This window comes from Peromyscus maniculatus, chromosome 12 (genome assembly GCF_049852395.1).
Source record: "Peromyscus maniculatus bairdii isolate BWxNUB_F1_BW_parent chromosome 12, HU_Pman_BW_mat_3.1, whole genome shotgun sequence".
In the NCBI taxonomy this organism is placed as follows: domain Eukaryota; kingdom Metazoa; phylum Chordata; class Mammalia; order Rodentia; family Cricetidae; genus Peromyscus; species Peromyscus maniculatus.
The window spans coordinates 63,595,829-63,619,720 of record NC_134863.1 but is presented as its reverse complement, the minus strand read 5'-3'; the positions used below and the strand labels follow the sequence as shown (position 1 = coordinate 63,619,720).

At 35.8% G+C, this 23,892-nt stretch overlaps 1 protein-coding gene across 15 annotated transcripts in view; it reads left to right on the top strand.

The window, feature by feature from the left end:
• The window catches only part of Robo2 (roundabout guidance receptor 2), a 523,875-nt gene that overhangs the window by 438,256 nt on the left and 61,727 nt on the right, over positions 1-23,892 (top strand). For all 15 annotated transcript variants that reach the window (XM_076549117.1, XM_042259491.2, XM_076549116.1 and 12 more), the window contains 7 exons: positions 543-748; positions 6,568-6,649; positions 7,040-7,202; positions 8,757-8,923; positions 12,194-12,315; positions 17,902-18,133; positions 21,949-22,073. In XM_076549117.1, coding sequence (XP_076405232.1) covers positions 543-748; positions 6,568-6,649; positions 7,040-7,202; positions 8,757-8,923; positions 12,194-12,315; positions 17,902-18,133; positions 21,949-22,073 — 1,097 coding nt within the window. The remainder of the gene's footprint in view (positions 1-542; positions 749-6,567; positions 6,650-7,039; positions 7,203-8,756; positions 8,924-12,193; positions 12,316-17,901; positions 18,134-21,948; positions 22,074-23,892) is intronic.

The following is a 23,892-nucleotide window of genomic DNA, read 5'->3' as shown; positions in this document are numbered from 1 at the left end:
TTTAATGTTTTATCGTGGACAAAGACACATCAGCCTATGTAAACATAGCACCCGATAGCTTCTATGAGTACGTAGTAAGTTATATAATCCACATGTGTTTAAAGCAAAGGGCAAAGACAAAGGTTAGCTTTACATGCACTACATCACATAGATTTTTTTAAAAAATATATATCTCTATGAGCAATAAATGAACAATGTATGATTAACAGCTAGAAGCTATCTGTATTTTTATTTTAATTTCAATGTGACTAAGCTCTTCAATACAATTCAACCTTTCTAAAATGTCAAAATATATCCTCAGATCATTTTAATTATAATGAATGTACAGCAAGTTAAAATAATAGTCTGGTCTTCGTGCAGTATATGTAGGTGTATGTTCACTGTATACAGATGGAAAATATACTATATATTTAAAAGGCCAACTACATTATAAATACCAGTAAAATGCTTTAGGTGTTTATTATGACTACTCAATGTCAACATCTCAAGACTACTCAGTGTCATAGAACTCTAAATTTTCTGAATCTGTGTTTATCTTTTAGTTTTGACAGATAGACCTCCACCCATAATCCTGCAAGGACCTATAAACCAAACACTTGCAGTAGATGGTACAGCGCTACTGAAATGTAAAGCTACTGGAGACCCTCTTCCTGTAATTAGCTGGCTAAAGGAGGGCTTTACTTTCCTGGGTAGAGATCCAAGAGCAACAATCCTGGAACAAGGAACCCTGCAGATTAAGAATTTACGGGTACGTAGGATTTGGCTCCTCATCTTATCAACAGCTTTGCTCTCAAGAAAACTTGCACAGTGTACTGAAAAAATTCTGACATTTCCACATGATTGTTGTACATTTTATGATAGGTCATGTTATTTCTTGGCTTAACAATGATTAATTGAAATCATTGTCCTTTCATTATTAACAATTTCACACTATACCTAGAATCCTTTCACTTGTGTACCCATATGCATGCCCTTAGTGAAATTAAAAAATTTTATATATTACTTTAACTATTGTTGTATGTGTGTTTGAATGTGTGCATATGTTCATGTGTGCACTTAGAAGTAGAGGACAACTTTGTGCCTTCTTCAAAACACTCCCACCATGGTATTCCTTTGGACAGAGAGTGTGGGGAATGGACAGGGTCTGTCTTGGGACTTGAACTTAGTAGAGAAGAGCCCCAGGTAACTGCTCTTTTCTATCTTCTCAATGCTGGAACTACAGATGCACAACACTATTTCTAGATTTTTAAGTGGGTTTGGGAGTACAAGTCAGGTATTCATGCCTGCAAAGCAAGCACTTATTGACTTAGCTCTCTTTCCAATATTGGGACTATAATTTTTTTTCGAGACAGGCTTTTTCTGTGTAGTTTTGGTGCCTGTCTTGGATCTTGCTCTATAGACAAGACTAGCCTCCAACTCACAGAGATCTGCCTGTCTCTGCCTCCCAAGTGCTGAGATTAAAGGCGTGTGCCACTATCACCCAGTCAGGACTATATTTTTTTTAAAGATTTATTTATTTATTTTATATACACATGAGTGCTCTATCTACATGTACACCTTTATAACAGAAGAGGGCATCAGATCCCACTGTAGACCGTTGTGAGTCACCCTGTGGTTGCTGCGAATTGAACTCAAGACCTCTGGAAGTGCATCCAGTACTCTTAACCTCTAAGCCATCTCTCAAGCCAGGGCTACAAATCTTGAACAGAAAGTTTAGGATAGTAGCAGGTAATTGAAATCATTTGACAGTAAGTAATGCTGCTAAGTTTACTCTCACTATCAAGGAAGACTGTGAGATTGTATGGGTAAATTGGCTCAGCCAATAATTTCAAGAAAGGAATAAAGGAATGAGACTGTTTATATAAGGCATATTTGGATAGTTGAACAATGTCCTTAGTTTTTTATTTAGGTTGCTACAGATTTTACATTTACACCTGTAGATGAGATGAGTCACTGGTGTTTTCACTGAATGTCCATGAAAAAGAATGACAGTTCCTCAAAGTGAGATAAGTTGGAGCTATATCAAAGGTGACCAAAGCCAGTCTGTGATTCTAAATGTTGTTTGAATTTTCTACTAATATTTAACAGCATTTTCTCAAAAGCAGTGGTTTAAAGCAATCCACAGTTATTTTCCCACAATTTCTAATTTTAAAAAATGAATTAAAAGAATGGCATGACTTAGCTAGGACTTCTGCTACAAGTGTTGTAGGTCTGTGATAGTCTGTTGTGGATATCGCTCTATATAAATAAAACACTGATGGCCAGTGACCAGACAGGAAGTATAGGCGGGACAAGGAGAGAGGAGAATTGGGGAAGGAGGAAGAAGGAGGGAGAGACACTGCAGCCACTGCCAGGACAAGCAGCATGTAAAGACGCCGGTAAGCCACCAGCCACATGGCAAGGCATAGATTTATAGAAATGGGTTAATTTAAGAAATAAGAACAGTTAGCAAGAAGCTTGCCATGGCCATACAGTTTATAAGTAATATAAGCGTCTGAGTGATTATTTTATACGTGGACTGTGGGACTTCAGGGCTTGGTGAAACCTGGAGAGAAGCCCTCCAGCAACAATAGTCAGTTAGGATTAGGGGCTTGCCAGAATACAAAGAGAAGATTGATTTACTTCCAAGCAATGTGGTGTGACCGTTGGTTGCCTAGAGTTGCTTAGGATGAATAGATTAACTATCCACCTTCTTTGAGCATTGTCTGATGGTAGCCTCTAGTCTCTTGCTTTCTGGGTCTTCCTGATATGAGTGCTTGTATCTTCATAGGGAGCATGAAAGCTGCCAATGAAGGTGAGCATTTCAGTTTCGTGGCACTAAATCTCAGACATGATATCTGAAACCTTCAGTTATGCGATTGACCAGAAACCAGTCCACAGGTCTCATCTCCACATTAGTGAGGTGAAGGATTGCATAAAAAGTGAAAGTCCGGGACTGTTATTAGGAGGGTTACCTGTCCACGGCTAACATCGTCCACTCACTCAACTATGTATAGTAAAGCTACCCACCCCCACTGCCACAGTTAGCAGAGATGGTAGTAGAGCAACCTTTTAAAATAATCACAGTCCTGGTGATGGAAGCCAGATGTGAGATAGGTAAAAAGGTAATATATAAAAATATAATCATTCAGTGGAAGAACAATTAGTAAAATTTGTTCTTGGGCAAGAACTCAGAAATCAAGACAATGAAAAACGAACAACCAAACAGAAAATGTAACAGAGCCAGCAGGTGAGGTGACTCAGTGGGTGGAAACACTTGCCACCAGGCCTGATGACCCGAGTTTAGTCCCTAAGACCCACATAGAGAAAGGATAGCAAAGAACTGAAGCTGGTAAGTTTCCTATGAGCTCTCAACAAGAGCCTTGGCATACATATGTCATATATATAAAAGAGATGGATGATAGGTACTTAGATAGATGATAGATGGATAGATGATAAATAGATAGTAGATAGAAGATAGATGGATAGATGATAGGAAGATAGATAGGTTGATGGTAAGTAGATAGTTAAATAGATGATATATAGATAGGTGATATACATACACACACACTCATATGTAGATAGTTAGTTAGATAGATAGATAGATAGATAGATAGATAGATAGATAGATAGATAGATAGATAGATAGAATGAAGATAATACAAATTTGCTGAATCTTGAAAATCCATGTTCAGAAGTCAGGGAAAGAGGTAAAATATTTTGCTGCACATTTTCATGTGAAGGTGATCCTTTTCTTAGGATGCAAGGTATTTACAATTACACATCTATATGGTAAGTTATCAGTGTACTATACATATATTTACAAAATGGAAGAATAATCATAAACTTTAATACATTTATATATAATCTTAATGTTATTAACAAAGAAGTAATTATTCCTCCCTTAAAATCTCTTTTCCCCCTCACACATAGACACACATATAGACAAATTTAAATCTAGGTTCCATATATGAAAGAAAATATGGAGTAATTGTCTGAGCCTGGCTTATTTTGCTTACTGCAATGATTTCCATAATTTTAAAGAGGCTGTCATTTCTCCAATGTATGTTTTTGACACATTTATTAAAGATTAGGTGGATATAGTTGTGTAGGCGAAAAATATTGCCAAGTTCTGTCAAAGGAAAATAAATTAACATGGACTCTTTTTAATATGCTTTTTAAAATTCTCCATGAATTAGCTAATTTTCTTTGAACAAAATGGAAGTTATTAAAAAAAATTCAGAACAGCTCTCCTTGCGTAAACATTTTAACCTCATCTGAGATAAAGGCAGACTTGGGCCATGAAGGTTAATGCTTTTTCACTGTATTGTTGCATTAAAGGATGTGTGTGCATGGATAGTCAAGATCTCTAGGAATATAAGAGAGAAGTAATTAAAGGTAGATGCTTGGTGATGTCAAGCAAGCTTTGACTCCTTGCACAGGTCTTTGAGTAGCGTCTCTAAGATGCCATCCCCAGGAGGCTTGTTTATAACTAACGGTCCAAGGAGAAAAGGGGTGACATAGTGTGCTAACCTATTCATTTCCTTTTAAAGAAATTGGTCAGGGATGAAAGGATAAGGAGAGAAAGAAAGTGAAGCACTCTTGATCAGAAAACGTCCTATCTAAAGTTAAAGCACAAAGAAAGAACATGGTGATGGTGATCATAGCAACACAAAAGTGAGGCTCAGAAGCTATTTGGGCTTTTGATCGGTTCCAAATTGAGCACATTGTTCTTTTTCTGTACAATGGATGCTGCAAAAGGAGGATTAAGTCAGGCTTTACCACTTCACTGGTATAGTCGAGAGGTTTCCTATAGGTCAGATCCTTTGTGTCTCATGATTTCTTTTTTCAATGCATAAGGCAAGAGAACAAAATAACATGATGGATGCTAAGTTCTCCTGGTCCAGCTAATTGGTATCTGAATCTGTATCTTTTGAGAAGTTGAATATTCCAATACTCATTAAAACCTACCTACCACAGCTAATGTCAGGCTCATATCTCCGCACAATGACAGGAGGATGCAGTTAAGACACATTACCTACATACTCTTCTTTTTACACAGAATAACAAGTGCTACATTTTAGTTCAACAGCTATAATAAAATGCAAATTCTTTTACACGTTCACAGTCCATATTCAAATGAATATCCCATTAAAATCCAACTTCGGCTCATTATATTTAGCTTGTGAGTGATGCTTCTTAAATGCAAAGATTCCTAATGACTATAATGCACTTGCAGCCACATTTGAAAAGATAGCTTATTCCACAATGGCTACTCCCATCATCCCTGCAAGATAGAAGACAATTGTACCGAGATAATACAGAAAAGAGTGACAGGCTAGAGCAATTTCAAACTTTAGTTAAATGCATAATGACTTTAAAATCAATTAAAATGGTAACGTGGCAGTAACTTCATATCCTAATGATTTATCTGAGAATCAATAATGACTCTTTGAGTCATGGATTAATTTTGAACCCGAAGGTGTAGTATTCTATAATCTTTCCACATTTCATGAACAGACCCATGCTTACCATAGAACTGCATCTTTTGCTTGCCTTAAACTCTGTTCATTGGCTTTTACTTACATCCACTTTTCCTACCAGACAAGTCCATTGGCAGTCAATGTCAGTAATGCAAACTCCTAGAACCCAAACACCAGGAGGATCAGTGAATATATTTTATTGATCTTCAAGGGTTGTTTTTTTTTTTGTCAAGATTTTCTTTTCTTCCTTTCTCTTTCTTTTCACCTTTACATTTGTAAAAGACAACTTTTGATCATATTTTCAACTATTTTAAAGTCCTTGTCCATTCTTCAATGAGCAACAAAAACATTTTAAATGATCTATAAATTTGGATTTTTAAATGTGTAAATGTGTTTAAAGAAAGTTCTGCATATTTGGTTCTATTTCTGATCATGTTTATTTCAAAATGACAAGGCTCCATAGGCATTTTTTCCTTTTAGGTTTTTTTTTTTTTTTTTTTTTTTTTTTTTTGGTTTGAAGATTATACTACTTTGTTATTGGACACCACCCTGATGGTATTTATTTATAAGTAGAGAATGCATTCTTTAAATGAAAAAAATATTTTAAAAAGCATTTGGCTTCTCAGAGGTGTGAAAGTCTCATTATCTATTTAGTCCTAGGTACTTTTATCTGTTGAAATATAATTTCTCTGAGAAAGAAAAGTCAGCGTTGCATTCATGAATCATTGCATCCATGTAGAATTCTATATGAGTTATTCTATTTTGGCTTATTTATATCTGATGCTGACACAATGAAGTCCCACAAGAAAATGAAGTTAAAATGCACATATTATCATGGAGGCAGGGAACTTAATAAAGTTTATCACACAAATTACATTTAGTTGCATACATATCACTTTGAAAAACTTTTAATCAATGTTGTAACAAAAGGTTGCTTTAGTGCCAAACACACACACACACACACACACAGAGAGAGAGAGAGAGAGAGAGAGAGAGAGAGAGAGAGAGAGAGAGAGAGAGAGAGAGAGATTGACTCTAATGCCTCATCAAGACTGAGTGATTACAAGCTGATCACAATTGAATTCTTTCTTTCCATGTGTGCTAGATCTCTGATACTGGCACTTATACTTGTGTGGCTACAAGTTCAAGTGGGGAGACTTCCTGGAGTGCAGTGCTGGATGTAACAGGTGAGTGCTTAGTGAGAGTCATATTTAATGTAATGGTAGATCATGATTTTATATGCACTGGATGTAAATCTAATTCGTCACATTCAATGTCGATTTTAGATTTGAACATTAGTTGGCACAGAGCATGGCATCTGGGGAGCTCCCTGCATTTGTAACTCATAACCTTGTTGCTTGATTTCTTCTGAAATGCAAGTGATTACACTGATTATCCATGAAAGGGAAGACTATATTTATTAGCATGTTGGAAAACCAGCTAATAGCTTACAACCATCTGATTTATGAAGATGAATTGCACACTGTCAAGTCAATTTCTTTAATGTTTCCTTCTTTCAAGCATTCTTGTCTGCTTACAAAATCAGGAACAAAGTCTACCCTGTTTGTCCTCTACAGAATCTGGAGCAACAATCAGTAAAAATTATGATATAAATGACCTGCCGGGGCCACCATCCAAACCACAGGTCACTGATGTTACTAAGAACAGTGTTACCTTATCCTGGCAACCAGGTACACCTGGAGTTCTTCCAGCAAGTGCATATATCATTGAAGCTTTCAGGTATGAGACAATTCCTGTTTCATTACTCCATTAGACTTTTGTCTTAGTTACGGTATCTCCAATTTCACCTGATCAACCCTGTTGCTTTATGACAAGAACAAGTTCATGTACTTAAAGAAATTCACTTATTTTTTTTTACTTTATTAAAAATTGGGTATAAAATTTTCATTATTTATTTAATAATAAGATTAAAAATAAAATTCATTGTCTATTCTTATGTCTATAAAGAGGTATTTTGTAACATTGGCTCCCTCATTTTTTCACCTGACCATTGTGTACACACACACACACACACACACACACACACACACATTAGAGGATAGGCTCCATATTCAAGGGAGAAATTGTAGGGTTTTTTTTTTTCTCACTTTGAGTCACGTTGCTTAATAATACTTTCCAGATCCATCCACTTTCTGGTGATTTCATAATTTCATTTTTCTCTATACTTGTTAAGAAATCAATTCCTTGTGCTTCTAGTTATTGAATGAAAAGACATTTCAATGTGATATGTGAAATAGTTTTCTTGACTACAGAGGTATGGTTGATAAATCATGGCCTTTTACTACATTGTTTGATCTAAACTTGATAAAGTACAAATAGAAAAATGTACAAACTTTATTTTTACATTCAGTTTCACTATGATTTTGTTTGATTTTTCCGCAGTTTGAAAGACAGCCACTGTCTTTTATCACTATCAGGACAAATGATATATTTTTGTGTTAAGCTTTTCTGTTCCATTTTTAAGTTAATGGCAGATACGTATTTTCAAATTGTAATTTTCACTACGCTTTATGTTTGATGCCTAAAGATATTGTTGATGCTAAAATAAAAGGACCTAAAAATCACATTTTCTTATTATTTTTAGCAAAATAGCACTTGACCTTAGGTACAGTGTTCTAACATGACATCCATTATAGCAAGTTGAAGAAGGGTCCATACACAGAATCTGATACTTCATCGTTTAGAGATGAGAGATCACAATACCGTGTAATGTACAATTTTATTAAAAATGTAACCAAGGGAAAATATTCATTATATGCTTCCTTTCTTCTTTTACAGATATGTAGTTTTAGAAGGCTCTATTATAAAATTGCATGTGGAATTGATGCAAAAGAAAACACAACTTGTTACAGGAAAATGTATTGGCATAAATTACTCTGTAGCCCATTTATTCTTTCTGCAGGTTAATTCTTTGCAAGGTATATACATATGCATCTATGAGGACCATATTTATTGTATAAATTTGATGTTGTGATTTTGGCCTCTGTTCCTTTTACAGGTATTCATTTAGTGGGCTGCTGTGCATTTAGCAAAGGGCTGTCACATCTTCTGGGCTGAGTTTAATTTTGTTGTGCATGGCACTCTGTTAGGTGGGCTCGGCTTTGTTGTGGAATAAAATGAATTCATCCAAATGTTTCATTATTGGGCTGAACACTTCAAGTGTTGTGTGTGTATGTGTTTAATTTTCAGCCATTGACCTTTGTCATTGACACTCAACTCCATTTGTTATAGTATTATGAATAGTTTTTAAATCAGTTTCTGTTCTTATTTCAGCCAGTCAGTGAGCAATAGCTGGCAGACAGTGGCAAACCACGTTAAGACAACTCTCTATACTGTAAGAGGGCTGAGGCCCAATACAATCTACTTGTTCATGGTCAGAGCGATCAACCCCCAAGGTCTCAGTGACCCAAGCCCTATGTCGGATCCTGTACGTACACAAGGTAATTTCAGTAGCTGCTAAAAATGATGGCATTGGGATGGTATATCAACTTAAGACAATGGAGGTTGTATGAGCAAAGAGAATGTGTACAAGCTAATTGTGTATGATTCTCTGGGGTCTGTCCCTGCATTACTATGAGGTATTCTTTCAGAGCTCTCAGGTTCTATGTAAGTAAATCAAACAAACAGTTGGATACATGTGTAGTATTTGAGAGTCTCTGAATGAAGAAGAAAAAGTTTCTCATTCTCTGTTATATAATAGAAAAAAAAATAATAAACCCTTTAAAAAACAGATGCCAAACAAGAGTGCCCGGATTCCTTTTCCTGTTTCTGGGTTCTGTGTTTGTTTTGTTTTGTTTTATCAGGAAAATGGCTTTCCTAGTGTGGATTTTCAGTAGGATTACCAATGACCCTGAATCTGTTAGACATATATTTTCAGGCTTCACGTCCAAAGAGGGGAGGCACTCAGTGCCCTGAGTTAGGTTAGCATGCTTTCTATGTGATATGGTGCCAATGTTTAACAACCACCCCATATTGTCTTTTTTTTTAATCAGTCATTTCAAGGAGATATTTATTTCAGAAAAGAATAAATAAACCTTTTTTTCTTAGTACAGGTGATTTTTCTTACTAATATGCTACCACATCTCCTAGAATATTAAAATGATTAATTTCAAAATGGAAGTTTTCTTCTCCTTTTTTGTAACCTGTCCTTGCTACTGAGTCAGTAAAGTGTGGGTTTTATAAAGAATACTGTATTATCCCTTCCTATCCTAAGACTAAAAGAAGGAGTTAGTACAATAGAAAAGGGGGCCTTTATTGTATGTCACAACCAACTCCCCACAGGGTTCTTGAGAGGGTTAATTATTTCTTATTTGTAAGAGCTTTTGAACGAGATATAATTCAAAGTAGTATTTTTATGCTATGAAAAGCACCATGCCGCCATAAAATATTATTATAATTACAATGTAGTTCAGAGGTAGTGACGAGCATGCCATTATCACAGAGAAGGGTGCGGTAAAGGAATGAAGTCAAATAAAGTCACCACGTGATGGTAACGTGGCTGACATAATGACAGTTGAGGGAGGAGGGGATGATACTTTGCTTTTGTTCTTTCCGCCATAGTGTGCTTAATTTTCCATGATGATGAAGGGTATGTAGGTAAAGAACCTGTCTCCAGAGAGAGAAAAAGCACAACAAAGACTTTGAAGGCCTGAAAGTCGTTACATTTTGCCTCATCCCTGTGCAGCCGCTTTTAATGTGTCTGGATTGAATGAGTAAATTAAATGACTGATTGTGACAGGGAAGAGATGTGTGTTTTTTTTTTTTTTAAGTCAAGAAATTTGAGAATGTCCGTTAGTGCCACCCATGTGGCTAGCGGTCATTGTGGTCATTGTGTGTGCAGCTGCAGTTGGAGGTAGAAGAAGAACAAGGTTGGGAAACCTCTGGCGTGACAGAGGGGAGCTCACCCTCATGATATTCAGTAACTGTACCAGTCACTAAAGCTTGCTTCAGAATAAAACTCTCAATGAAAAGATCAACAAAGATTAATGAAGTTCTTTTGTGATCTGGCTTGTTCCAGCTGAGAAACTTCAAAGAGCTGAAGACCTATATTCTCTTAACAGATACTTAATAGGAAAACCCATGTTTTGTGTCTGAATGTCAGTCTCATTTTTGATGTCACACATTCAGCTGTTTGGCAATCTACACAGCACTCCTTTTCAAAGAACGTATTGGCCTTTGAGGTCTGAGTTTTCAAAGGCTTTCATGACCATGTACTTTGAAAATCATTTCCTTCATTAAACCTCCTAAATACTTTCAGGTAAATATCAGAGTAGACCATACATACATCAGCAAAGGTTAATAGTATTCAGATAAAGGAACACATTGTTCTAAATCAATTCATGTTTTACTTTGTTGTTAATGCTGAAGATGAAAAAGGTAGAAATTAAAGAAAGCGGATTATGTGATTCCTAATTATTTATGTCACAGTGTAAGTTAATGCACCCAACTTAAGTTACACCTTGCGCTTTTGTGAGAATGTTGCATAATAAAATGAGGAAAAGACAGAAGAAATTAAGGAAATAAATAATTTAGAATTGGACATCCTTATTTAAATCAAATAGTTTTAGGGAAAACGTTACCTTGACATTGAAGTGGGTTGGTTAAAGAGATCTATTTGCATATGGGTAACTTTTAATGTTTGAGATCAAATTGATGGGTTTGAATGTATGTAATTTTTAATTATTTTCATAAAGACTTTAGGATGAATATTTTATCATTGAATGTAGTAATAGAATGCTTTTTAGGTAAAGGGGGTATAAGAAAATAGTAATTTAGGGCTGAGTACGTGTCATTCATGGGAGCATATTTATTTCTTCATTTTCTCTCTTGCTCCAACAAGGTAGCTATAGGATTTCTTTCTAGGTGATGGAATTCTGGCCCAAACTGATATTTGGGGAGCATTTTACCAGTAAAATTTTTTCAGTATTGCAAAATGTTCATTTGTTTTATTCTCAATCTCACTCTGTTCCATTAATGACTGAATTCATTTCCTCAGGCTCTCAATTTTTTCAATCTATGACTCAAATGAAAATAGGTCACAGAGTAGGAAAACATAACCTGCTGATCAGGCCAAGAAATGAAAAAAAAAGCCTCTAATATGCAGTTTCAGATATGTTTTAAAATACAACTTGAAAATCCTTCAGTGCCCTAACATCTGTATAGAAACGATCTTTCTAGACAGGTTATTAGGGCACAGACTTCAGTCTAACCCATAATCTAGTGATCTTCCAAAAACAATACATCTATGTGGGAATGCAGTTACAAAGGTTCTTTTGTAAATAGCAATTTTTGATAAAGATAAAAATAACAAATATTCCATACCATCATGGAATACACACACACACACACACACACACACACACACACACACACACACACCCATTCATTTTTATATACATGTGTTTATATTTGTATGCCAAATTGACTTAAATTGACTTGTCATGAGACTTTTTATTTTTTGAGACAGGGTTTAACCTTGTAGTTTTGGTGCCTGTCCTGAATCTCTATAGACCAGGCTGGCCTTGAACTCACAGAGATCTGCCCGGCTCTGCCTCCCGGGTGCTGGGATTAAAGGTGTGCACTACTGCTGCCTGGCTGTCATGAGACATTTTAATCCATCTGGCAGTTAGTTCTAAATTAGATTATAGCAAATGCACTAGAGTTTAATAATGAATTTTGAAATTAGGAATGACTTTCTCCTCTAACTACAGATATCAGCCCCCCAGCACAAGGAGTGGACCACAGACAAGTACAGAAAGAACTAGGGGATGTCATCGTTCGTCTCCATACTCCAGTTGTTCTGACACCTACAACTGTTCAAGTCACATGGACGGTAAGTATTTAGAGATTAGATTAGTCTCTATGTACCACCACAAAACATATTTGGAATTTTTTCAAGGAAAAAAAAAAGGCAGATTAAGCCTAAAACTAAATTTAAAACACTCACCATTTTAAATCAAGATGCAATCAAGGAAAACAAAGAAAATATTCAGTAGATGAAACTGTATGAAGAGTAATAAGTAACTTGTAATAGAAATAAGACCTTCCCTGTCCTTACTTCTAAGAGCTTTACTGAACTGAAGTTAACATGCCAAAGTTGTAGGATACAAGTGAATACTTTTCTCATGACGAGTGTTTTGAGATCATCACCAAAACTAATTTTTAGAATGGTGAAATCATCCCAGAATGAAACCCTGTGACCATTAGTGACCATTCCCTTCCACACTCATCCTTACCCCTCTTCACCCAATAAATGCTACATTTATATAGATTTACATATCATGGAGTGTTACCGTGTGAGGAATCACAGAGATCATTTTGTATCTGGCTTCACCCAGCACCTTGTTGTTGAGTTGCTCTCATATTATAATAGGTATTAGTACTTTATTACTGTCAGTGTACCTATATAAAATCTATTATATCTAATTTTTTCCATGTGAAGTAGTCATAAATAATATTTTCTTTTATGCACAGTCCATATTCTCTTCTTATACTTGGTATAAGTATAGATTTACTTGGTAAACCTTTGAAATGTTTCATTTTGTTGGCTATTATGAATAATGTTTCCACAATTCTTTGTGGATAGTTTTAATGCAGACATTTTCACTTACCTTTGGCATATTCCTAAGCATTTTTGAACACTGTGTTAACTTGACACTAAACATTTTAGTAAACTTGCTGAATATTTTCTAAATGTTCGTTTATTCCAGCTAGTAAAGTCAGGGTATACTGGTCTCTTCCAAATTCTTTCCAGTTTTTCTCCCATTCATCAAAACTTAACACTCTAGTGGATATTCAGTGGTGCATCATTATGATTCCAACTTTCATTTCTTTAATAACTACTTGAGATATATTTAACTGTATGCATCTGTGGTCATTGTTTTGGAATTAGCTAAATATGTTTAAAAACTAAACTAGTATTTCACCTCTTGTCTTCCAGATCATTAGAGAGAAACAATTTTATCACACCTTACACTAACTTTTCAACTAATCAGGTTGAGACAAAAATATTTATTTTTATTAATTACTTAGTAAAATTATTTGAGAATATAAAACAAAATAAAAAATTGTTTGGGTTCCCTCTTAATATTAATTACACTGAACAAGTCCAATTCAAGGCCATTTTTCAGTACAGAGTGTATTCCAGACCTTAAGTGCCACTGTAGGGGAACAAATCCAGTTGAAACCCACAAAAAATTCAGTCAAAGAGTTGTTTAGGTATATTATACACCAAAAAATATCATAGCATTAATTTAATATACATCTAGATTGGGAACTATAGAGGCATTATATATTAGAACAGGAGCCATTGAAATAATATTTAAATGCTATTTAGTTGAGTAGCAATTTATTATAAAAGAAAACAGAGGGAGTTTGTATAGCTTACTTAAGTTATTGCACTTACAGTATTTTAGAGTCAGGTGTGCTGGGGGGTGAGGACAAGAATATTTTAGTTCCTGTTAGTGTTAAGACCACCTGAAGTGGCTCACAACGGCCTTCAGGTGTCAATAAAAAAATGTACATGACTTTTGTGCTGGAAAAATCCATTCACCTCCCAAGCTATACCAAAGGCTAATGTGCATGCCAAATAATTAGCAGGGACCTTTTGCTAAAATTGACCAGTAAAATAATAAGGGTAGATGAAATTAATTTTAAAAACTGTTCTACAGAGGAAGTAGAATAAGAAATACTTAGTTTGAAAAAAGGATGATTTTATGGTGGTGGTGGTGTGGTTCAAGGAAAGGAAGAGTTAAAGACCCCTTGTTTATTCAGCACCATGATACTTGGCCTGCAATGAGTGATTGTCAAAGTCACTTTCCAGAACCCCACTAAAACAAGCTAAAGCACTTAGCAACTGGCTCACCAAAGAAAATTCTTTGGGATTTCCTGTTCAGGTGGAGGATTCTGTTCTCTTATATTTTTTTTTAAGTGAAGCTATATATAGTGAACATAGCTTTTGGCAGTTCAGTAAAAAATGTGGATTCCTTCTTTTTTAGTATGTCTTTTTTTTTTTTTTGACAAAAAATGCCCTGTAAATGCTCATCTCCACAGACTCCAGGGTTCATTCACTTCCATTCATGATTTCAGTCTTTCCTGCCCCCGTGCCATGTGCTAGCTGACGAAAGGAAGCATTCTTAAGCTCAGAGAGTCAAACAGGTGAAGGCAGAAATCAAATCAGGTGATACAGCTGGAAGACAGGCGTTCTCTATGTCTTTCTATTTCCTCCTGAACACAAAAAGATAGCTGTCATAAATGCTATTTTTTTTTAGCTTAGAGATTTAAACCCCAAGAATCTGTGACTAGACATTGATTAGAATAAATACTAACAGAGCATCCATAGACTAACCTGTTTATTAATAAAATTACTAGCAAGCATAAGACATCATTTGGAAATGATCACCTGTCAAGATGAGCTAGAGTGAATAGGATAGAACCTCTCCTCACTCAATGCTCACCAGTTTTTCAGGTCCACTTTCAGCATTTCCCTTTTTGCTTTCACCTGTAATAACACCCCCTCCCCGCCCCAAGCAGTGCCTCCCAACTGCACAAGATTAAGTTAAACTCTTGTTATTAAGGAGACCATTACTATCCACTGGTTGATGGCAGTGCTCACTGGAGTGAGAGAGCAATGCTGTGTAGTAAACATTAGCTTCATAAAGTACCTAAAACACTTAATTAATGAAATCCAAACATGGGTAAAACCAATTTGCCCTGATTTACAGACTCCCTTCATCTCCAAACAGCTGTTTAATGTTTTTCTTAAAAACACAGCTTGCTTCTTTCAGTATTAACAAGCTATTATTGTGAGTTATGTCTTTCTTTCAGTATATAAATTCACTTAAAGGGAATTCAGAGAAGTTTATAAAATGTAAGCTTAATGTTGTTATAACATACGCAGCAAGGATTTTTTTTTGTAAACTCTGGCAGTTTTGATGAAAGGCAATTCTCTCTGGTTCTCATGAATTTAAATTTTGTTCCTTGGTTGCCTAATTTTATGTTAGCGCAACTTCTGCTTTCAAAAATTACGTCAGTTTGTTACAAACACAAATTGGTAGCACGGCTGAGCATTCTAAGGTCATGCATGAAGTTCCACTTTAGGCTTGAGCTTAATTTTTCTTGATATATCCTCATAAAAGTGTGACTCTAATTCCAGAGAATCTTTAGGGGTTAAAATCCGTCAACTACAAGAAGGAATTTCTAGTTTTTGAGACTCATTTATCAGCTGAAGGTTTACTTGTAAGAAATACATGCATTTTCAAAGCTTCTAGCTAGAGCATTCTAAAGAGAAACAATTCCTTTGTTTATTCTGTTTAATTGAAATTTTGCATTTTTTTTTTACTTTGTGAAAACAATCATGTGATCTGTTATTCATCCATTTGTTTCTTTCTCTCAAAAGATGTCATACTACAACTAAACAATAAAGATTAGAAGTTAATATATACAAGAAAACCCTTTTGTTTATAGCATGCTGATAATTGAATTTTTAAGCCCTAGTCAAAACTCATATCCTTATTTTATTTCTCCATGGTTGTCTTAAAATGAGGTCATTTCATTTCTTGTTCACTAGTCTTTACACTTTCATGGTGAATTGGCTGGCTTTGCATTTCTGAGTCCATGGCTTCCAAGCTGTAACATGGGGTATTGATTGGAGAAGCAGCTACTGCAGTTCATGTTCAAATTGTTCATTTATGAAGCAAGCTAAACTAGTAAAATGATTTGACATCTTTTTGTTATTATTGCTAAAACCTAAAAGGCATTTCCCCCTGTAAATGAGGCAACTATAAAACCCCTGAAGAAGAGCAGCAGTTGAGACAGCTTGTACCCATCCTGTGCAAACCGAAGTCAAAACAAATCCCAGCATGGAGACAGGCATTGGGCACACATTCCCACCCCAAACCATGGTGTTATTGGCAATTGCCAGCAGCTGGGAAGGAGAAAGTTTTCTATATGAATGTATGTAGGTAGCCATTGATAAGTTGACCACTCTCTGGTACAAGACCATACATCCAAGAATATTTGGGTAGTACAAATTTGTCTTAAAGGATTTAAAAATAGAAAAGTATATCATGTCGGGTAGGAAGGGAAGAGATGTGAATCCAGGAAGAGTTGGGGGAAGTATGAATATAATCAAAACACATAGAATGAAACTCTTGAAGAACTAATAAACATCATTTTTTCTCTTCAAAAAAAAAAAAAAAACAGCCTTTGGGATTTTTAGAGAGAGGGAATGAGGGAAAGCCTATGCAGCAGTTGATACCCATCTGACACTATTCTTAGCACCCCTTAGTATCTGTCAGTGCTCTGGAACTTGCCAAATGGGTTATGGCTGGCTGGCCAATGAGCCCACGGTCTCCCCTCTCCAATGCTATGAATGCATCAGCAAAACTTGGCTTTTCTTGTAGTTGTGGCAATGTGGGTTCTAGACTCTAACTCAGGGTTTTTAAGCTCAGAAGGCTGGCAGTTTTCCAACTGAGCCTTCACCCAGGTGTCATAAATTAAAAAGATTTTGATAGTCACATTCAAAATCACAGACTTCTAGTTTAAAAAAAAAAAACACTTCTATTTAATATGGGAAGAGACATGGAAGCTATCGAAACCTGAACACCATTAGAGGAAGAAGAGGCTGCTGAAATGTTGTACTTAGAGTTAGATACTGCTAACAGGGATAAGTGATCATATACTTTAAACATGATGGGGTCACAGCCTTAATTTCTCCTGCAGCTTATCCAGACACAGGGGTGTAAGCAATCTTATCCTTTGCTTTATCTCTTGGGTGACCTCCACTCTTCATTCAGATTATCTGCCCTCTAACTCTGCTTCCTCTCCCCGCGAGACGTTTTAATTCCCAGGGTATCACATTCAGAGCCTTTGCTTCTGGTTATTTGTTATGGAAACTTTAAAATTATTTGAATAATTATTACCAAGTGCCCTCCTTCCACATGGACTGTAAAAAGAATAAGGATCCACCTTCATTGTCCCTTTTCACACTCAGAAGTCAGCAAAGTTCTTGGCACCTATCAGTAAGAAAAACAACAAAGGTTATAGAGGAGAGGGTATTAATGAATTGATGTTAACACATGGCATAGTACTTAGGAAAACCAGGAAAATGGAAGTTGTTGAATTTGGGGAAATAGAAAGCAAATGAGAAATGAAACTCGATAAGCTGTGGTGCTGGTAGAACATGTGTGGCTAGCTTAGTGTAAGATATTTTCAGACAAGGAGACAATTGATCTACTCATCATTTAAGAAAGATTCTAAAATAGCAATGCATACTTGCAATTGAAGGACATTATTAGAGGAAGGGAAATGAATGAGAAGGCCCTAGCACCAATCAGGTGGCTATGATGAGGACAAAGATGGGCCATTTCCTCAGTGACTTCATCCCTTTTTCCATCAATTATCCCATGCTGTTTTTCAGGTGGATCGGCAACCCCAGTTTATTCAGGGCTACAGAGTGATGTATCGGCAGACTTCTGGCCTACAAGCTTCAACTGCATGGCAAAATCTAGATGCCAAAGTCCCCACTGAGAGGAGTGCTGTCCTAGCAAATCTGAAGAAGGGGGTAACTTACGAAATTAAAGTCAGACCATATTTTAATGAGTTCCAAGGAATGGACAGTGAATCAAAAACGGTCCGTACTACTGAGGAAGGTCAGTAAAGGTTTCTAATGTAAACAAAAATTTTATTTAAGCCGTTTTCTATATAGTTCTTACTTTTATTAGTTGGAAGACCAGAAAAATATCATCGAAGAGTTGAATCTAGGGAGGGTAATTTTCTCCTTATATTCTGAGAATATAAGAAGAATATATATATGTAAAAAGGTGGAAACACTTGTCAGTGAGAGATGTGTGTGTAAGTTTTGTGTGAGGTGTATGAACGTGTGTGTTTGTGTGTGTGTGTGTGTGTGTGTGTGTGTGTGTGTGTGTGTGTGTGAAGTCAGAATGTATATCTGACAAGAAGAGCAAAGGGCAATAAATAAAAAGAAGAAAAAAAAATCGGAATCTAATCTTTTCTTACACTTTGTCCTAAACCTTGTTTCAGTACATTTGAACTGATCATAATATATTTCTTTATTTTAGTGAGGATCTCTAGCTCATGTAGCTTCAGAAGCCCTTCTGTAACACACTCAAGTACACAGAACAGGCTTATTTGAGGTGACCACTGTTTGGGTACTGTAGATTTTAGCCAGTCTTTTTACTTTCAGTAAATGAAAGGCTTTTAGTACATGCTGCCCTTAGAGTAAAAAGGCAAGACCACAAGTACTCTGAGCCCCCCACTCCATTTCAGCTTGTGTATGGACTTTGTGGGCACACTTCCTATAAAAGTCTTTATTCTAAAAATGGTTTGTGTCAAATGATACAAGAAACAGCCTTTTGAAAGGAAACTACAAATACTAACAGGCAGATGTCTGTGCTCAACCAAACAGCTTTTAAGTCACACATTTCCTATAATACAAAATAAAAATATTAACTTCACATTGATTTGCAGTGAGATCAGTCCATCAACATGGACAAAATTGAATATATTTGAAACCATACTACTTTTAGTAAATATAAAAACAAGAAAAATACTAACATTATTAATATTTTTTTTTATTCTTTTACTTGATGTATGCTAAAAACTTGTCCCACCGGTGAATGTCACAAAGTAATTATAATTTAGGATAACTTTAAGCCTTGTTCCAAAAGTCACAGTGGACTTTTCCTGTGGATTAGGCATTTGTCAGCATTCTGTCTACATTTATCTCAGTTTTCTGGGGCCTGGTAAATGTAACAAATGGACTCAGCTGGACTTAGTCTGGGAGCAATGAGCAGCGATTCACGTTCTTTCAAATCTGCAGAAAGGCGAGTGGAGTAGCAGAATAATTGAGCTGTCAGGGAGCAGGCCTGGAGTTCTCGCCTAGCCAGCAACAAGAAGGGAAAGCCGGCTTCCAAGTGTTAGTTTCCAGTGCAGTCTACTTACTTAATAACTGCAAGGCTGGTAGACAAGTGGTCAGATTTATGTCACTGTGCCACATTCTGGAGCAGTACTGTCACACAGAGGGACATTCAGGAGCAAACTGTATTAGCAGCTGTCTCTCCGTGTCTTACATCTCAATGCAAATGTGTCATGCCAATGAAATAGGCCAGGACAAATTTACCAAATATGGGACACCTTAGCTGGCCTGTGGAAGGTATTTTAGGATATTTGTAAGGAGTGTAAATTGTGGCTCTATGAAGCATGTATAGTTTTATAGAAATCTTTTTGTGCTCCATAATTCTTTGTTCTAAATCTCTAGACAGATTTTTAGCATTATCTAAATGTTCCAATGTTTCTCTTTCTACTATTGAGTTAAATTGAGAGGTTCACTGAAAATGGCTGAGTTCTGCACAATTAGTGTTTCCTAGCTCTGGGAATCCCTGAATGGGAGACCCTGCAATCTAAATTCAGGAACTGCTTCTCACTCATTGCTTCTCAGCATGGTTGTAATTAGTTATAGGAGAAACTATAAAGGAAGAAAATGACTCTCAGAACTCAAAAAAATCTCCATTTCACGTTTGACCCAACATAAGCCCATTTTCAATTTTATTAGCAGAGTCTCTTACCCTGCCACATAAAATATGTTTTAAATTATAAATTATAAGATAGTTCCTAATAGTCAATTAACTTTCCCAGTATGGAAAGAAAAGCATTGTTTTTGTTGGTGAGATTTATAATTGCATTTCTATTTTACTTATCTCAAACAATACCCAAAACCCCTCAGTTTAGAAACTAATGCTTGTTTGCATTTTGGGATAAATCTCTGAAAATACTTTTGGTTCAAGTATTATTATGAATTCTTCTAGAAACATAGCCATTAGAGAGTATTAAAGAGGCCAGGTGGTGGTGGCACATGCCCTTGATCCCAGCACTCGGGAGGCAGAGCCAGATGAATCTCTATGAGTTCAAGGCCGGCCTGGTCTACAGAGCGAGATCCAGGACAGGCACCAAAACTACACAGAGAAACCCTGTATCAAAAAAACAAAACAAAACAAAACAAAACAAAAAAAACAAAACAAAACAAAACAAAACAAAAAAAGCATTAAAGAAAAAAATGCAAACTTCTTAGAATAAAATATTCTGGTTTTAAATTCTGACTTACAGGTTGACCTCAGTAAAATCTTCCAATATGGCTCCCTTACTCAAAACTGAGCCAAGGGTTGTTTCCACTTTCTGAGGTCCTTGGAAAGATTGGAAACTAGCAGCACATGGCATGGCTAACGTAGAAAAACACCTTAAGTGTAGCTCTTAAGCTCTTTAGTTTGTTATTGGCTCTCCCACTGATTGCACCACTTGAAACTACACATTAAATTCAAAGCCTGATTTTGAACAAGCTGTCACTGGTCAAATATTATATGCAGATTCAGGGTGACTAGAAGGCAGAACTGTAGATGAATTTCTAAATGGTCTTATTAAATAAAAGAACACAGAGCCAGATATAAGAGTGAAAACCTGAGAGATCAGAAAATAGGGAAAGCCACAGCTAACTTTCACTCACCAAATCTGCAGCTAACAAATGTGAGATACTTCCTGTCTATCCATGCCTATATGCCTTGCTGTTCTGCCATCTGATTTGCTCTCTGTCCAACTATGTCAGTTCCTCTTCCTGCCCAGCTCTATCACTTCCTGTCTGTCTGTACAGACCTCCATACCTCCATGGTTGACTAGTGTTGGAATTTAAGGCATGTGCCACCATACCTGGCTCTGTTTATAGTGTGGCTTTGAACTCACAGAGATCCAGACAGATCCCTATCTACCAAGTGATAGGATTAGAGCTGTGTGCTAATATGGCATGACTTTTGTGTTTACTTACAATGGCTTTATTTATTTATTAGGCAAGCTTTTTTTTATTAAAACACAAATAAAGTATCACAACATTTTCCCTTCTTTTGTCTAATAAAAACAATAAAAATTAAAACTAATATAAGAAAAAACTATATACAATAAGTAAAATAACTATATACAATATATACAAGCAATTAATATATCAACAATATCTAGTCCATTTGTGTTTGACAAATTCAGAGAAAATATTCCATTCTCTATCCTATCTTGGTGAATCCAAAATGTACCTAATTCACTTTCTATCCTATCTTGTATTAACAACAGAAAACTATCTTATGATATCTTACAAACTTCCATACTTAATACCTCTTAATGAGCTTCTTTTCTGAATTTCTTATTGAGGAAAACTGTAACTACAACTATCTAATCTTCAACTCTCTCAGACACCCGAGAAGGAAATAATATGACCTAGTAAAACAGGAAGTGCAAACAAGCGACTTCCAAAAAAATGTGAGTTATGACAGAAACAACCAGCTGCCTGGACAGTCCCCTGAAGTTTCTCTGCAGCATAGAACGTTAAAGGTCTTTTCTTTGTTTTCATGTATTGTATGCATGTGCATACCAGAACTTGCTGCTTACATACAGTTGATTTCCTCTGCAGCCCCCAGTGCCCCTCCCCAGTCTGTGACTGTGCTGACCATTGGAAGCCACAACAGCACAAGCATTAGTGTATCCTGGGATCCTCCACCCCCAGACCACCAGAACGGAATTATTCAGGAATATAAGGTAAGCCGGGCCAATGAAGGGAGGCCCACAGACAAGCTACCCCAGCAGATCTGAGTACTACTTCAACAGAGCCTGTCTGGAGACAGATGTGTGATAGGAAAGGGTGAGAAAGCATAGCTTATGAGAACCTAGCATCGAGGTCGGAGACGTAGAACTCAGTTGGACAATGGAGAGTGGAATGGTTTTCAGTATAATGGGACTCAGGAACGATGGAAGGAGGGGTTTGAGGTAGAAGTAAGGATTGTACTAAAACAAAGTTCACCTGAATTATCAAGGAGAGATGAACTGAGGACTAGGAAAGTTAAAATGGATGGGGAAGGAACAGGACTGCTGTACCAACTCATATTGAAGTTTCCCTTGGGATGACCATTGAAACAAATTTTTGATAGCATAGAAGAAATAATTATCTCATATTTGGATTGATGGAATCTAAAGAAAAAAAATACGTTCGTGTTGTTCCATGACTATCACTGATGTTCAAGACACTAAATGTGTCTAACTTTTTATAATAAATTTGGGTAAATCATGATATGATTATATATTAAACTTTGGAATTTATTTTTTCATTGAATTTTTTTCAAAGTATTTTTTATATATTTGCATATACTTTTAGGATTTGGAAAGTAGCATGCCAGGTAGAGCAAGTATCAGTAACTAGAAATTCGACCTTACTTCAGAAATTCATTGCTGGTGTGGAAAAATAGGCAGAATGGAAAAAGAGAAGAATAATTTCATGCTAAACTATGCAGATTGAATTTTATTCCTAAAAGATATTAAAAAATAAACCTTTGTCACATTACTGGTCAACTCACTGAAGCAAATGGATATGCTAATTAGATATTTTTGTTTAATCATCCCATCATATTTTAAGCAAACATGCTTAAGAAGGATAAATGTCCTTATAGTAACAGAACTAAGTCAATTCTAAAGTCATACAGTGTGACTGACAGTACTAATATTACAAAGTTAAGCACTCCTTACATGTTTGTGAATGAAGATAAAGATTTGTTTTTATGCCATCCAAGACTGAAAACTCTAAACCTGAGCTTAATTAAATAGCAATAATAGGTTACAGCATGATATTTCTCACCTATTATATGTTTATCATATTTAGGTAGAGTGGTATGCATTCAGATAAGGGCTAAGTACACCTCCATCAGTAAAACAGGTATCTTATTTAAATGAAATATACCATTCACAGGATTTCTCTTGCTAAAAATGTTCCAAGACCTTCCCTGTTTCAGAAACAAATGTTATGCATTCATACACATGCATGTGCATTTTGTTATGAAACATTGTAAAATAAGAAAATAAATGTAGATACTTGAGAACTTTCATAACCATTTTACAGTAACAATTTCTGTATCTCCAATGAAAACATGCCATAGAGTTTAATTTATATTGAAATAACAACCCAGGTACTTCAACATTTGCGTCTGAACCCTTCTTGCCATTTTGTTTAAAGCATGTGTAATGTACAGATATATTTTGATCAACACTAAGATTTATTGATATCTTTGTACACATTGACTTTAATTTCACTTTAATCAATTCCTGTAACTGAGATCAATTAATCCTGTTAACTACTTCCTAAAGTGATATTTTATTGAATGGAATATGAATTATTCAGCTGTATACTTTAGACCATTGACATAACAAAATACACAGTCATCAAATTTATATTGGATTATGTATAAAAGATTTTTTTGATAAATTAAGCAGAGAAAATTATGAAATTTTATGTATGTAAGTGATGGGCATTTTAAATTTGATATTTAAATTATCAAAAGAGTCACTGTGCCTTCTAAATTGCTCAGTG